The 14,835-nt window shown below is 50.9% G+C and overlaps 1 protein-coding gene across 1 annotated transcript; it reads left to right on the top strand.

Annotated features, from left to right (window-relative positions):
* The first annotated feature begins 5,130 nt into the window (after positions 1 to 5,130).
* On the top strand, positions 5,131 to 14,406 carry SHH (sonic hedgehog signaling molecule). The gene is made up of 3 exons (XM_035570205.1): positions 5,131 to 5,439; positions 10,082 to 10,343; positions 13,700 to 14,406. The coding sequence occupies exons 1-3, from the start codon at positions 5,131 to 5,133 to the stop codon at positions 14,404 to 14,406; spliced, it is 1,278 nt and encodes a 425-aa protein (XP_035426098.1).
* The last annotated feature ends 429 nt before the right edge of the window (positions 14,407 to 14,835 follow it).

Raw genomic sequence — 14,835 nt, 5'->3', positions numbered from 1 at the left:
GTCTGCTATTAAAATAATAATAAATAATAATAATAATAATAATAATAATAATAAAGCTCCAAAACTTGTCCGTTTGCTTTGTTGCTTTTTTTTTTTTTTTTTTTTAACTTAACACCTGCTTTCCAGCTGCCTCTGCTGGGGACTGCAGAAAGCTGTGCAAGCCGTGAGGAAGATGCTCGGAGGTTGCTCCCAACGTCGAGCTCCCCTAGCGGCTGCTTCCCTCCCACCGGTACTGCATGGATTAAAATGCCCTGTTTGGGGTTTTCCCCCACTCATGACCAGAAGGAAGTGGCTGAAACGTGATGTGGATAACAAACCAGGAAGGGAAAAAGAAATGATAATAATTCCTACCTGGGGCTTTTGTATGGAAAAAAGGCTGAGTTATTTAACAAAAAAAGACCCGGAAGAGAAATCTAAGGATTTCACTGTAAATGTATAATTAGACACCACGTATTGCCCTGACAAGTGCATAAGAAATTCTGTGGGAAACTCTGCTTCAAGAATTAGGTTAACAGAAAATATACACAAAAAACATATAGAGCAATTCTTACGAATAATGCTGCCTATGCTCTTTTTGGAAGGCTTTATTGACCAAATTCAAGCCTATGATTAGCATTAATATACAAGCAGATGGATATAAAAACTGCAAAGTCAATGTCTGTAGATAGAGTTATTCTGAAAAGCAACTGGTTTTTGTCTCTCTGTACACATAATATTTTCTCCTGTGGCAGAAATGCCTACAGACTATTGCCAGACTAAGGGTGTATCGGAGTAGATACCAGGCTTCAGCTGTCTGACTCCCTGACTTTTGCTGACAAACAAAAATAGGTGGTAAAATATGAGCTTAATTTTTCTCTCCCTTTGGTGCCAGGGTTTTGGTTTTGTTGGGGTTTTGTTGTTGTTCTTGTTGGGTTTGGGTTTTGTGGATTTTTTTTTTTTGGAGGGAAATTCCTAGGAATAAGACCTGATCTACTTGTCACTATAAAGGAATAGTTGCCAGCTAGCCTGTAACTCTAAGGTGAAATTTTTAAGTTGATTTTAAAGAGAGATATTGCAATACCACCAGGATAGGCAAACAGAGATGAACTACTCCTTTAAATAAACTAGTTTAGCATCTTTATGAAGGAGGGTGGGGTATATAAAAGAAACAAACAAAGTTTAAGATGAAAAGCCTGCCTGATTCTCCTGCTACTTACACCAGTTTTACTCTATTGTAATCTCTGCTTTCACTGAAGTTATTCAGATTTTCTTCCCTGTAGATGGGCATTCAGGTCCCATATTTCTTGGGAAGCATCACAGGTGCAAAAAAGGCTACGAGAATGAAGCTTTAACACTCTAATAAGTGGTAATTGATTTCAAAAGTCATATATTAAAGGTGACCTCTAAAGATGGCTGTTAAGGGTGATAAATAATTGAGACCTATTTAAAATCTACAAAGATCTGCCTCTCCAGTTTTCTGAAGGGAACTTCCTGTACTTTGGAATTCATCAAGAAAAAGTACATAAGTGCAAGAAAACTCAGGGAGTCTGGCCAACGAGCAACATCACTTGTGAGGTCTGAACCCTTCCCTGTTTTCATGCAAAGTGAACAGCAGACAAGTCCAGATTTCAAAATAAATAACTAACTAAATAAATAATAACTGAGATTCTCAAATGGAGATATTGCTGGATGGCAGCAAGGGATAATGAAGTGAAGTGGGGCACTTGAGTAGACATATCCCCAGGCCAGCACAATCCCATGGCCCTGTGTATGGCCCCATGGGCAGAGGGAAACCTCGGAGATGTGGTGGGTTGGGCAGAGCCACTGCAAGAGTCCAGAAGGAAGTGAGGAAAGCTGGGCCATGTGGTTGTGGCACACAAGAGCAAGAAAAAGAGGACTCTGTGGGGTCAAGGCTGGATGTGCCCATGGCACCAGTGCCTGCTGTACTTAGGAGAACCAGGGGTCAAGATGACTCATGGGGCTCCCCACCACCCACCAGGGTTTTGGAGGCCCCACGGGGACCCCAGTGGCACCTCCAAGAGAGACCCAGCCAGGAGCATCCTCGACCTGGGCAGCCCCAGTGAGGCCCTGAGGGCCTCTTTGGGAGGGCTTTGGTGTGGGAGGGCATGGGAAAAGGTTGCGGAGCATCTGACTGCCCCCCTAAGGGCTTGGACAGGCCCCGACCTCCCTCCTCAGGGAGCAAAAAAGCGGCCTGCAGGTTTTGGGGACAACAGGACACAGCACTGATTTTTATAATACAAACTGAGAGATTAATCCCTCTAAAGAAGGCATAGGTGCCCGACTTGGTGGCTGGTTTTGTTGCCTGGTTTGGCGTTGCTTGCCAAAAGGTGCAGGCAGGGATGTGTGCGGCGATGCTCCCTACAGCATCCCCCTGCAGCAGGGGCAGGAGGCAGGTCGGAGGGTTATGTGCCCGCTGCCTGCACGCTGCTAGGAGACCCTTGACGATTGCGAAGCCCCCCACAACCCCCTCCAGAAGCGGGGGAGCTCGTCAAAGCCGGGAGAAGGAGCGGAGGAGAAGCGGGGCGCATCCCGGGGGCCCGGCCCCGCTCCTGCTCCCGGCCCCGGCAGCCGCAGCCTGCGCTGAAACTGAGCAGAGCCACCCCCAGCTCTGCTTTCTTTCACATCTAATTTGATAGGAGGGTGATTTCGAGCTTCCCCCAGTTCCAACTTTTCCCGATTTCTCCCTTTCCCCCCCTCCCCGTGCATTTATTGCTCGCATTTAATTAATTCCTTCTTTGCGTTTCCTTCCCTGTTAATCTTTGGGTGACTGCTTTGTACATATGGCAATCTGATAATGAGGGAGTTTATCCTTATTCTCGGTACTTCTTCGCTGCAAAGCCTCTCTTTCCAGCGGCCGGCATATCGATCATCTTTCCTTGGGGAGGGGGACAAGGTAAGAGGGGTGATAAAAGATTTGCAGGATCCCACACCATTAGGAGTAGCTTTTATTCCTTGGCACTGTTTAATCAACTGTTATATCAAGTCATGCTGTTTAAGCAACCACATCAAAAGAACATACCCTCTTTTGTATAAATTATATATTCCTTGTATCTGTCTTCTCACATGCACGCAGACGGGGAGATAAAACTTCAGTTTGTTTTTTAATAGCGTGAAGCAGGTATTTAGCTGTTATACAACTTGTTTCTGCAGCTCAGCTGGTTGATAAAAACCTAGAAGACAAGCTACTGGCTTTCTAACTTTTACCCATTCCCAAGTTAAAACGCCTAAGTTTAAAGTTGGGAATGATAAATCAATGATTCACTCAAGCTCTACAAAGAAGCATAAATAACAGAAGAAAAGAATACGCTGCACAAGGGGGAAGAGCACCAGTCAGAGTCTCTTTGAGACTTTCAGACCGCTTCTTTCGGCTTTTTCCTGAAGTTTACGTAAAAAGATCACTTTGTCCCTTGAAAGTCCGTGTTGTCCTGCTCGTTGCAGTTTGCGGATATACAACTTTTTTTTTTACTTCTTAAAAACTAATTTTAAAGTCCATTTGCACGTGGTTTAAGTTGATTACGACTCAGCTCTATATCACAGACCGGAAAACTCCCATATAATTGCTTGCCACAAAGAGCTGCATTTTTTTTTCCTTAAATAAAGTTTTTGTTTTGTTTTGTTTTGTTTTGTTTTGTTTTTCTGAGACTGGACTTTGAATTACTTCATCATGTCATCTTGGTAATTTTAAGAACTCTTTAAAAACTTGAAGTTTCTAGAAATTGTATGTCCTTTGGAGCAAAAGCAAATGAGCCCTTTACAGGAGCAGAAGTGTTTGTTCATATGGGAGTCTGCTTTTCTGTCTAACCTGCTCTATCATCCCCATCTCTGCAATTTTGCTCGTCTTTCAACACCTTTGTCTGATTAGTAGCTTTTGGAGATCGGGATAAAGACATCACTTGCCACGCTGCATGAGATAACAATTAATTTAACATTAAACTTATCCCCTTTCCATTCACTTTGCTTGGATCGATCTCTGTTAATTGTGTTTGCGGATGCTTTCAACACTACGCTTTTCTTAAAAACTTAATGACACCCCGCGAGGAGGTGTAGGAGTCTAAAACGCTCCTCTTCGACTTCGAGCAAAGAAACAAAGAATACAGCCCCAGCGTGCTCAGGAGACCATCTATTTTTAATCAGCTGACTTTTCCTGCACTTCCCAAGGTACTACCTTATTTTAAAGCGGGTGGTAGCTCTGGTCTTTGAAGAAAATGTTGCTTGGGTCCCTCCACTTTGCAGTTGTGGGATACAAAGTGAGACACGCCAACTTCACAAAGCTGCCGTCTCCTGTCAGACTTGCCTTTTTCTTCCCCCAAAGTAGCCATTTATCAGCTAAAAGGGGAGTGTGTTTTCAAAATGCGTGGTTTTATGAGGGAGAGCAGTATCTCTTTGCAGGGGGCAGAAACCTGTTACAAAGCCACTTAGGTGGGATCACCCCTAAATGACATTATGCCTCCCCTGGGCTTTATTAATTCCCCAATATGTTTCTATTTGCACTGTTCCCCGATAATTCGGCATTTTATTTCCCTGCAGCTGCCCTTAGAAACTTGCCTTGCACCGAGGCAGCTTGCTAATCTTATTTATTTATTTATTATTTTTTTATTTCACAGAGGCATCTGTTCCTCTTGCTGACAAATGTACCATTCTGCCAAGAAAGTTTTTTTTTTTTTTAAGAAAAAAAAAAAAAAAACAGCGTGTAATTGATGTTATCCCAAGAAAGCTCAATCTCCACCCCTTTCAGCTCCAAGCCCTTCAGGTAAAAGGAAAAAAAAAATCTTTCAAGAATTTGTTGCCTTTTTGAGGGTTAAAACATCAGAAGACAAGCTTGTCTCGCCTTGGCCAATCAGCTCTCGGCCCTGGCAGCTATAATATAGAACTAAAGGCAGACTCCTCTCACAAGCGTCTTGCTTTGCTACCATTAAAATCAGACCCTTTTTGTCTCTCGCTTGCTGTCTCCCGACCAAACTCCGATGTGTTCCGTTATCAGCGACCTAAAGCCTGCCATTCCAGCACCTGTCTTGCTAGGGATCGGTGGATAGTATACGATTCAGAAAGCAGACAAGGACATAGGAGGAGAGAGAGCTCTAGAGAGACAGCCAGGGATAGGCACAGAGAGCTTTGAAGTAATTGGATTCAATGGACGAAATGCTGCTGTTGACAAGAATTCTCTTGGTGGGCTTCATCTGCGCTCTTTTAGTCTCCTCTGGGCTGACTTGTGGACCAGGCAGGGGCATTGGAAAAAGGAGACACCCCAAAAAGCTGACCCCTTTAGCCTATAAGCAGTTTATTCCCAATGTGGCAGAGAAGACCCTAGGGGCCAGTGGAAGATATGAAGGGAAGATCACAAGAAACTCCGAGAGATTTAAAGAACTAACCCCAAATTACAACCCTGACATTATTTTTAAGGATGAAGAGAACACGGGAGCTGACAGACTGATGACTCAGGTAGAGCCACAGAGATACCTGTATTTGTGTTTGTTAACCTCTCTGAGCAATCCTAAAGGACGCATCTGTCTTAGTATTTTTGAAAGCCCCCCCTTTTCCTCTCCCCCTCCTCCCCCCGCCCCTCCAAACTCGGCTAGTTTCCCCCATTGAATGTAAACCCCATCTATCCAGGACAAGTTAGCAGGGGCTGGAGCTGGAGCTGGCTAGATATTTGGTGGGGGATCTGTGTGATACTTACAGTCATTACCGTGCCATGGCGTTCCCTGTAACTTGGTTTAGCGATTGCTGTTTGCATTTGTCCCCAAGGATGCACTTTGATCAAACGAATTGCATACAGCTCAGAGGACCCCAAGTGTATAGTGACCGCCAGGCCACTCACTCATTATTACAAGCGTAGTCCTCGGTTGGTGCGCCTGCTGACTTGATCTTTTTATTTGATTTCATTTCTTTTTTTTTCTTTCATTTCATTTTATCCTTCTTCTTCTTCTTTTTTTTTTCTCCTCGCGAGCATATTCTAAATTTAGTAGGCATGCAGTCGTGCACTCACAAAAGGCAGCTGAAGCCGGATCGACCATTCCTCTCCTGATTCCGTATTATATAGCTCGTATTGCAATACCATCATTTGCAATTGTGCCCATCAGAGCGTAAATATATTGATATTTCTTTAAGGATGCTCGCCGCCAATGCTCTGGTACTTCCATAGGGGAGGGACTTGCAACTTATCAGCATTGCATCACCTTCTGTTTTAAAAAATCTGATGGCACAAGGTTTACAACTGGGTAAATATTGGATCTCGGGTGGAATCGTATTGCGGAACCATTTTATGCAAAAAGAGAGAGAGAAAGAGAGAGAGAGAACCTCTCAAAGAGTCACCTCATAATTATTATTCATGCTCACCAGAGAGCTCGGTGAAGTCAATTGCTCTGCCAATCCCGGAGTTTCTGAAACTACATGCAATCTAGGCACTGGAAATGGGTTTCCTCCAAATATAGGTCAACAGCGCTTTTTTAATATTAATACATTTAAGCCCCACCTTCAGCGCTGGAACAGGACTCGCCTGGAAGGACTAGGCGGGGAGTGGACGGCGAGGGGGTGTGCGTGTGTGTGTGTGTGTGCCGGGGCGGGGGGGCGTGGGGGGGGAATTTCCCAAACTCTCCCCGCTCCTCGGGCCTGATTTTCCGCACGTTTGCCGGCTCTCCGGGGGGCGAGGGACCGGCGGCGTTGGGCACCATCTCGTGCCGACCACCTTAAATCGGCCGGTCCCCGGGAGCGCGGCGGCGCGCCTCGGCCACGGCGCCACCGCCCGCCCCGCTGCGCTGCGCGGCTGCGGAGGAGCGCGGAGCCGGGTGCGCGGTGCGCGGTGCTGGGAGCTGGGAGTGGGGGGAGAGCGGTGCTGAGGGCTCGGGGTGCGGTGCTGGGAGCTGGGAGCACGGATCTCGGTGCTCTCCGCTCGGATCTCGGTGCTCTCCGCTCGGATCTCGGTGCTCGCTGCGCGCATCGCGGTGCGCGGAGCATCCCCGCCCCGGCGCTGCGCGCCCCGCTGCGCGCTCCTCCGCCCCCCTGTGCGAGCCGTGCGGGCGCATCTCCCGCATTTTCAGCTCCACTGAACTCCTCTCGCCCATCGATCGCGCCGCCTCGGCTTTTCCCCCTTCCCTCCGCAGGGAGGCTCCGCGGGAGTCGGGCGCCCGCCGGGACACGGCGCATCCCTGCGCGGCCGCGCCGGTTCGTGTGCGGGGGGCGGCGGAGCCGGGTAGGGGGTGTAGGGCCGGAAAAGTGGGCTGTAAGGCCGGGAAAGTGGGCTGTAGGGCCGGGAAGGTGGGCTATAGGGCCGGGGGGGGGGGGGGGGGAGTTGGCAGCAGAGCTGACCCCGGCCCCGCGGCTCTCCCCGGCTCCGCGGCTGGCCGCTTTCGGCTGCATTAGCTGGCAGCGGCTGAACTCCTGACCTTCTGTCAACTTCCCTCAGACGAACGAAACGAAAACAAATACTTTTTTTTTTTTTTCCTTCAGTGCCCGTGCCTTAGACACAAAGGGGGAAGCGGGCTGGGGAGATGAGGCTGATGGGGGGGGGGGGGGGGGGGGGAGAAGGGATGGGGATACCCCGGAGGGGTCGGGGGCGCAGCCGGGCCCCGGCTCCCCAAGACGGTGCTGGCAGGGACTGGGGAGGGGTCTGGGGACAGCCCCCGAGGTGCCGTGTCCCTTTTCCTTCTCGTTAAACCCCAGCCCTGCACCGCCCGCTTGGCCAGCCCTTCAAGCATGGAGAGATCTTCCCCGAATAGAACGTTAAACTTGGAGAATAGCAGCCGAATGCATTAGCCGCTGGTTAATATTAACTCCGGAGGGCGAAAGAAAAAAAAAAGAAAAAAAAAAAAAAACGCAAACAGAGCTCGGGAAGTCAGGTTCTCAACTTTGCAGGTGACAACAGCAGTTTGCTGAAGGCTCCCCCTTCCTCCCCCCCACCCCAGCCATTGGCTGGATCCGGCCAAGAGATAAGGAGGCCGGGGCAGTATGATAAAGCTGGAATTTGTATGAAATAAACTCGCAATCTCGCGTAATGCAGGCACACAACCGGTGCGTGATGTGAGGAATTTAGAGATCAACTTGGCATTTAGGAAGCCCACCAGGTTGTTTACACTGACAGGTACCTGTTAAGTGTTTCCTTCAAGCAATTCATTTGTGAAGAGATTAGGAGCTGGCAGGAGAGGGCTTGTTGAACAACTTTGCCTCCACACAAAGCGTTAGTGGAGGCAGCCCTGCTGAGCTTCACGGTGGCTGAACAGAATTGGGCTTGATTTGTGGCACACGACCCAATGAATTAATAAATAGTCTGGGCTTCACGGCTTTTGACTCCGACAATCCAGCTCAGGCGGTATGAAAGGGGGGAAAAGTCCTTTAGGAGCTCCTTTCTGCCTCTTTATCCCTCCCGGAGCCGGGTCCTTCGCCCCTAAATAACTCATCGGAGGAGCCCAGCCATCCTCCAGGTGTGCGAGGGAGGGGGTAAAAAAAAAAATAGGGGGGTAAAAAAAGAAAGTCCAACTCAACTTCCTCGTCCTGCTGGGCTTTGCTGCCGGGAATTGGGTTGAAAATCCCCAAACGCCCGGCTCTTTGCGTCAAGAGCCAGGCCGGAGAGTCCAAAGTGAAGCCGCGATTGCGCTCGGTATCTCGGCGGGAGACGCGTATTGCTGGCATGGCTTTTTTTTTTTTTTTTTTTTTTTTTTTTTTATGGCCGTGATATATACACACGGCAACTTTCTTGTTGAGCAACCTTGTCACGTCCCTAAAAGCAGTGTCGCCGGAATAATGGCCGGGCCCGGCCTCCTTTGTGGTGCTCGGCGGGCCGGGGGGGCTGCGGGAGCCCGGGGGGAGCTGCTGAGGCCACGCCGGGGACACCCGTGGGTTGTTTTCCTCTCAAATAAAAAAGGGGAAGGAGTTGGGGGCAGTTGGCCACGCGTGATTTTTTTGCTGATGTTGTACCTGTAGCCGAGCGCTTTTCAGAGCTTTGGGTGCTGATTTCCCGTGTCTTGGGGCTGCCAGCCCCCTCCCCTGCAGAGAGCTGCCCTGTCCCCGCTCTTGGCCAAGACACGAATCCCCCTAACTTTTAGGGTCTCATTTAGAGCTCACCCCCTCCACCTCCGCATCACTTCCCTCCCTTTCCCCTCCTCATCTCCCCCCACCCCTTTGCACCCGCAAACCTCCCGGCCCCTCAGGACCCCCAGCGCACCGTGCAGCCCCAGGGGAGGCAGGGGCCTCAGGAGGGGCGAAGGAAAAACCCTGCGGTGCTTCCCAACGGGGCCCGAAACCTTTCCCTTCCACACAAAGGCTCTCGCAGCCCTCATAGCATCCCTGCCTCGCCTAACTTCTCTGCTTGGCCCTCCCTTGCTTTCCATCTTCCCTCTAAGAGCTGTAATCTTTCTGCCGTGGGTTTGTTCGTATTTCGAGGTGAGCTCAGATGTGTGTTGAAGAGGGGTGAAGGCTCCCAGCCCATACTGCTTTGAGGGCTCTAATGAGCGATGGGCAAAGGGAGAGAAAGAAAAAAAATAATAAAATATATATGTATATATATATATATATAAATAAAAACACCCCTCCCTCCAGCGCATGAAGGCAGTTAACATGTACTGAGACCCCTTTCAACACAGAATTAAGCCGAAAAAACCCGGGGAGACATTCCGGGGGGACTTTGAGATAGATGGCGAGTGGTTGCTCTCGGCAGAAACTTTGCTCTTGGGAAGGGGACAGGGCACTCGGCGGCAGGAATCTGCTCCCTGCGGGTGGCTCTGAATCCACGCACCCACGGCCCGGCGCCAGTCGTGGGGTGTGGGGAGCCCCCGGCAGGTGCCGGGGAGGGGGCGGCTCCATCCCGGCCCCCGCTCCTGGCTTTTCACCCCCTCTTCCTCCCGTGCCCCCAAGTCTCATCCTGCTTCCTCCTCTTCCTCACCTGCCTCCCTGGCAGCGGGGAAGGAGATGCTCAGCCCGCCCTGCAGTTCTTTTCTGGGGGGGCTACCGCCGATTTTGGCTAGGGAGGGAGGGCAGGATGCGACCTTGGGGGTGCAAAGAGTTTTTTTTCGGGGGGGGTGGAGGGGGATCAGGGCTTGGCTGCAGCAGTGTCCCCGCAACCTTTCCCTGTGTGCCCGTGTCCCCGCAGCGCTGCAAGGACAAGCTGAACGCCCTGGCGATCTCGGTGATGAACCAGTGGCCCGGGGTGAAGCTGCGGGTGACCGAGGGCTGGGACGAGGACGGCCACCACTCCGAGGAGTCGCTGCACTACGAGGGGAGAGCCGTGGACATCACCACGTCGGATCGGGACCGCAGCAAGTACGGCATGCTGGCCCGCCTCGCCGTCGAGGCCGGCTTCGACTGGGTGTACTACGAGTCCAAGGCGCACATCCACTGCTCCGTCAAAGCAGGTAAGACGAGGGGGACACCCCCGGGCCCTTCTCTGTGCCTCCAGGTCCCCCCTACCCCCGTCCCCATCAGCCCTGCCCGCCCCGCACCTGCCTCCTCCCGCCTCCGAGCAGAGGGGGTACAAAAGAAAGGGAAAAAAAAGAAAGAAAAAAAAAGCTCAGCCAGCTGCAGCACTTTTTGACAGCGTTTTCTTTCGCTTGTTTGTTTGGCCAGCCTTCCCACGAGCAGCCACACACCCTTCTCCTCCCACCGTGGGATTTTGTGCTTTCCCCATCCAAAGAGCGTGTTCGGCACAAACACCCGGTGGCCGTCTCCAGCTGCCCCGCTGGCTGCACGCCTTCCTCGCGATCGCTAATCTCGGAGCGAGAGCCGGCCAGGAAAATAAATACATAACGTGGTCCCCTGCCTTCGCCGGTAGCCGCTAGGAAATTCCCAGATGCAGATACAAACACATCTCGTTTTTTTTCCCTCCCCTCCCCTGTGCTTACAACGCCACACGCTGTCTCAACCCGGGAACAGCTCGCAGGAAATCCCCAGCTCTTAGAGTTGCATTTTCTCCGCGCAGTTTGGCACCTTTTTATTTATTTATTTATTTATTTATTTATATTTATTTATTTGAGCGAACCGGTTGGCGAGTGCCAGCCGCCGCCACCACCTCCTGCAGCTGGAGTGCGTTGTAACAACATCCTCCAGCCTGGCAGAGCGCTGCGAGTGTCAAGAAACACTTGGGCGCAAAAGAAAATAATGGGCTTTCTCTAAATATAGCCGTTTACTTCGAAACCTGCAGTCCCCATGTCAGGGAAACCTGGCTGGCCTCACCATACCTGTCTGTAAGTGGGGTTCATCCCCTCAGTGCAGCCTGAAGCTGCCCAAACCAAAGCAGGACCTCTCCAGGCCCATAAGGGCTTTGTCCCCACAGCCTGACACTGCTTCTGTTCATCTCCCCACTCCTTTCTAGCCCAAAGGGGTCTCCGCAAAGCCGTCAGGGTTGTTGTGGTATGAAACGTCCCTTTCAATAGCGAGGATGGGCTTTATAGCTCAAGGTGTCTGATTGTGGCGCACAAAAACCTTCTTGCAGGCGGCCACCCTAATCCACCTCCATGTATATTTCATAGGAGAGGAGCAACCCCGAGCTGCTCATTGAGATTCCGCACACACGGACTTTGGGGTAACATTTAGTGCGTGTCAGGCAGGGTCGTGTGACTGTACCACGCGGGTTGCGAGGGAGCAGGCTTGAATTCCACCCGCTTGGTCTGGTTTCACACTGTGGAAACCTCGTTTCATGACAGAGCATCTTATGAGAAGATTAAACCCCCATAATGGCAGGCAGGAAGATTCTTTATCTAGATCTCTGTTTGCAAAAAGTATGATCCCAGAGACTGGAATGCAAAGAAGAGTTCCCCCAAGGCCTGAATTATTGTCACCAGGACAGAGGAGGGATAGGCAGGGGTGGTAAAAGGGACATTGATAATGCACCACAGCGAGTATTCAGAGCAAGCTTCTACATTTAAAATTCAAATACACATCTTGAGTGCCTTGGAAAAGTGGCTCTGCTGTGCAAATAGTGCTTGGAAGGTCTTGGGTTTTTTGGAGAGTATGTGTGTGAATTGGCACATAGGGTTTCTGCACCTGAACAAATAGGGAGGGGGAGAAAGGGGGGGAAGAAGCTGGGAAAAAAATGGAAGTGTCCTCTCTTCCAAGAGTGTCTGCATTTATTACATGAATCAGAATGACAATGCTGATCCTTTATTGGATTTTAATTAGAGAACCCAAACAAGCGCTGCTCAAAGAGGCAGATTTTCACACCTCTGCCAATTCACTGGCATGTTTGTAGAGCTGCTACTCTACTAGATCTATTCATCAAGTCCCTGAATATGCAAACAAAGCTCAAGCCAGACCTTTGCTGCGGGCTTGTATGAAGGTGTAGTTTGCTAGTGGAGGACTCCACATAAAGCACATAGCTTGTTTGTTGCCATGTCGTCCCTGAAGAGGCCTTGGAGATCTTGCTGCTTCATTTCTGAAGGAGAAGTGATAAAGTCGTTAGCAAATCAATAACATTCTAATTTTCGCCCTTCCTGTCCTTCCTGAGAAAGTCATTAGGAGACACTCCAAGTGTTTATTTAAATCATAATAGCTCCAGCACCAGCCACAGAAGCAAAATATAAAATCCGACTGCCTTTAGGAGATAAATTACCAGGACTCTGAATTGGCATAGTGAGTAACTGGGAGAAACCAAGTGAAGGCAAGGGAAGGATCAGGAATGTTGATGACTGTAGCAAAGGCACTTGCTGCAGTGACATACCATGGGCTACAGCCCAATGAAGAAAAAATGAGACCCCGCAGTCCCTAGGCTAAGTTTGGAAAATGGAAATGGTCCTTTCCAACCATACCACGCAAGGCTAAACTTTCATAAGGGAATTAGCAGGAGACACTTTAAAACCATGTTGCTATTTCTGTTTTGTTTAAACCTACAGTTATTTTTCCTGCTAGCGCTCAAAAGCAGCATTGGTGGCTACAGCATTTAGGGTCAAACCTCTGAGTAGTTCCAGCAGCAAATGAGCACGTGAAGGAGGTGCTTGTATTGGGCGTAGGCATGGGGATGCCCTGGAACCACCGTTCCAGGACAGAACCTTGCTTTTGGTGGGGTGGGAAGGTGAGGGAGAGGCTTTTGTTTGGGCAGAGGAGTGAACAGAAGTCCTGGGGACTGCAGGGCAAGTGTGTTACCAGGGATGGGGTGCGAACCCCAAAAGATGCTGTGCTGAGTGGGAAGGCAGAGAGAGCTGGGGCAGTGTTGGTATAATGGCAGAACGGTGAGGTGTGCCAGCCATAGTAGGAGGGCTCGGCAAATCTGGAGGGTCTCTCCCTGCTGTTTTCCATGGGAATAAAGCACAAACCAGACAAAGACACCCTCCTTCCCCATGGTGTTCACTGCCTAGGAGATGGGCTCCTTTACTATGAGCTCCCCGAGGGCACTGAGCACGGGGAACAGCCCCCCAGAGGAGGAGCGACCTCCTTCCAGCAGAGCTGCTCTGCTTTGCAGGCCCATGAGTTACCTGGCAGCAGCTGTCAGGCACAGGGCAAACAGCACCCACGTGAAAAGCTCCTCCTGGAAAAATATTTATTCCGGAACAGCTTTTTCAGCCAAGGTGTTTTGGCCAGTTTGCCCAAGGAGGCGAACGCGACTGACAGGCTCCAAAGGGAGGCCCACCCGGATGGCCATGGCATTGTGTTGGTGGAAGGGGACTTTTGGGGCTGGCTGAGGTTCTGGAGATGTTTGGGGTGGGTGGGACCTATGGGTGGGACCCACGGGTGGGATCAGTGCCCACTCTAACCCTGCTGTGCCTCTCTCCTTGTGCAGAAAACTCGGTGGCGGCCAAATCCGGGGGCTGCTTCCCCGGCTCAGCCACAGTGCACCTGGAGCACGGCGGCACCAAGCTGGTGAAGGACCTGAGCCCCGGGGACCGCGTGCTGGCAGCCGACGCCGAGGGCCGGCTGCTCTACAGCGACTTCCTCGCCTTCCTCGACCGCGAGGACAGTTCCCGCAAGCTCTTCTACGTCATCGAGACGCGGCAGCCCCGGGCCCGGCTGCTGCTGACGGCGGCCCACCTGCTCTTCGTGGCCCCCCAGCACAACCAGTCGCAGGTTTTGGGGCCCGCCGGAGGCCGTGCCCTCTACGCCAGCCGCGTGAGGCCGGGCCAGCGCGTCTATGTGCTGGGCGAGGGCGGGCGGCAGCTGCTGCCGGCGGCCGTGCACCGCGTCACGCTGAGGGAGGAGGCGTCGGGGGCCTACGCCCCGCTTACCGCCCAGGGCACCATCCTCATCAACCGGGTGCTGGCCTCCTGCTACGCCGTCATCGAGGAGCACGGCTGGGCCCACTGGGCCTTCGCGCCTTTCCGCTTGCTCCAGGGGCTGCTGGCCGCCATCTGCCCTGGCGGGGACGCCCCCGTCACCGCCACCACCACCACCGGCGTGCACTGGTACTCGCGGCTCCTCTACCGCATCGGCAGCTGGGTGCTGGATGGCGACGCGCTGCACCCGCTGGGCATGGTGGCGCCGGCCAGCTGAGAGCGGCCGGAGAGGGACAGAGACGGAGCGGGAGGAAGAGAGAGAGAAAATGGGGCTGGGGTGTTTTGGGGGAGGGTGGGAGGGGAAGGAGGAAAAAAAAAGGAAGAAGAAGAAAAAAAAAAAGGAAATAACCCAAATGAAATGGAAAAGGAAAAAAAAAAAAGGAGAAAAAATTGCATATTTTTAAAAAAGAGCACGGATTAAGACTTAAAAATAATAATAATAAAATAATAATAATTAAGTAGAACAGTCCAAAGTAGACTTTAAGGGAAACAAAGACCCCGGGAAGTTCTGTTCCGTTTAGTTTATAAATATATATATATTTTTATTTGTGTTTTTTGTTGTTGTTTTTGTTTTGTTCATTGTTTTGTTGTTGTTGTTTTTTTTTCTTCCTCTCCTGGATATTTATTTCTTTGGTATGTTAAATAG

The sequence above is a fragment of the Cygnus atratus genome, chromosome 2, assembly GCF_013377495.2.
Source record: "Cygnus atratus isolate AKBS03 ecotype Queensland, Australia chromosome 2, CAtr_DNAZoo_HiC_assembly, whole genome shotgun sequence".
In the NCBI taxonomy this organism is placed as follows: Eukaryota; Metazoa; Chordata; class Aves; order Anseriformes; family Anatidae; genus Cygnus; species Cygnus atratus.
Note: the sequence above shows the minus strand (reverse complement) of the source record. Positions and strands in the feature narration are given on the sequence as shown.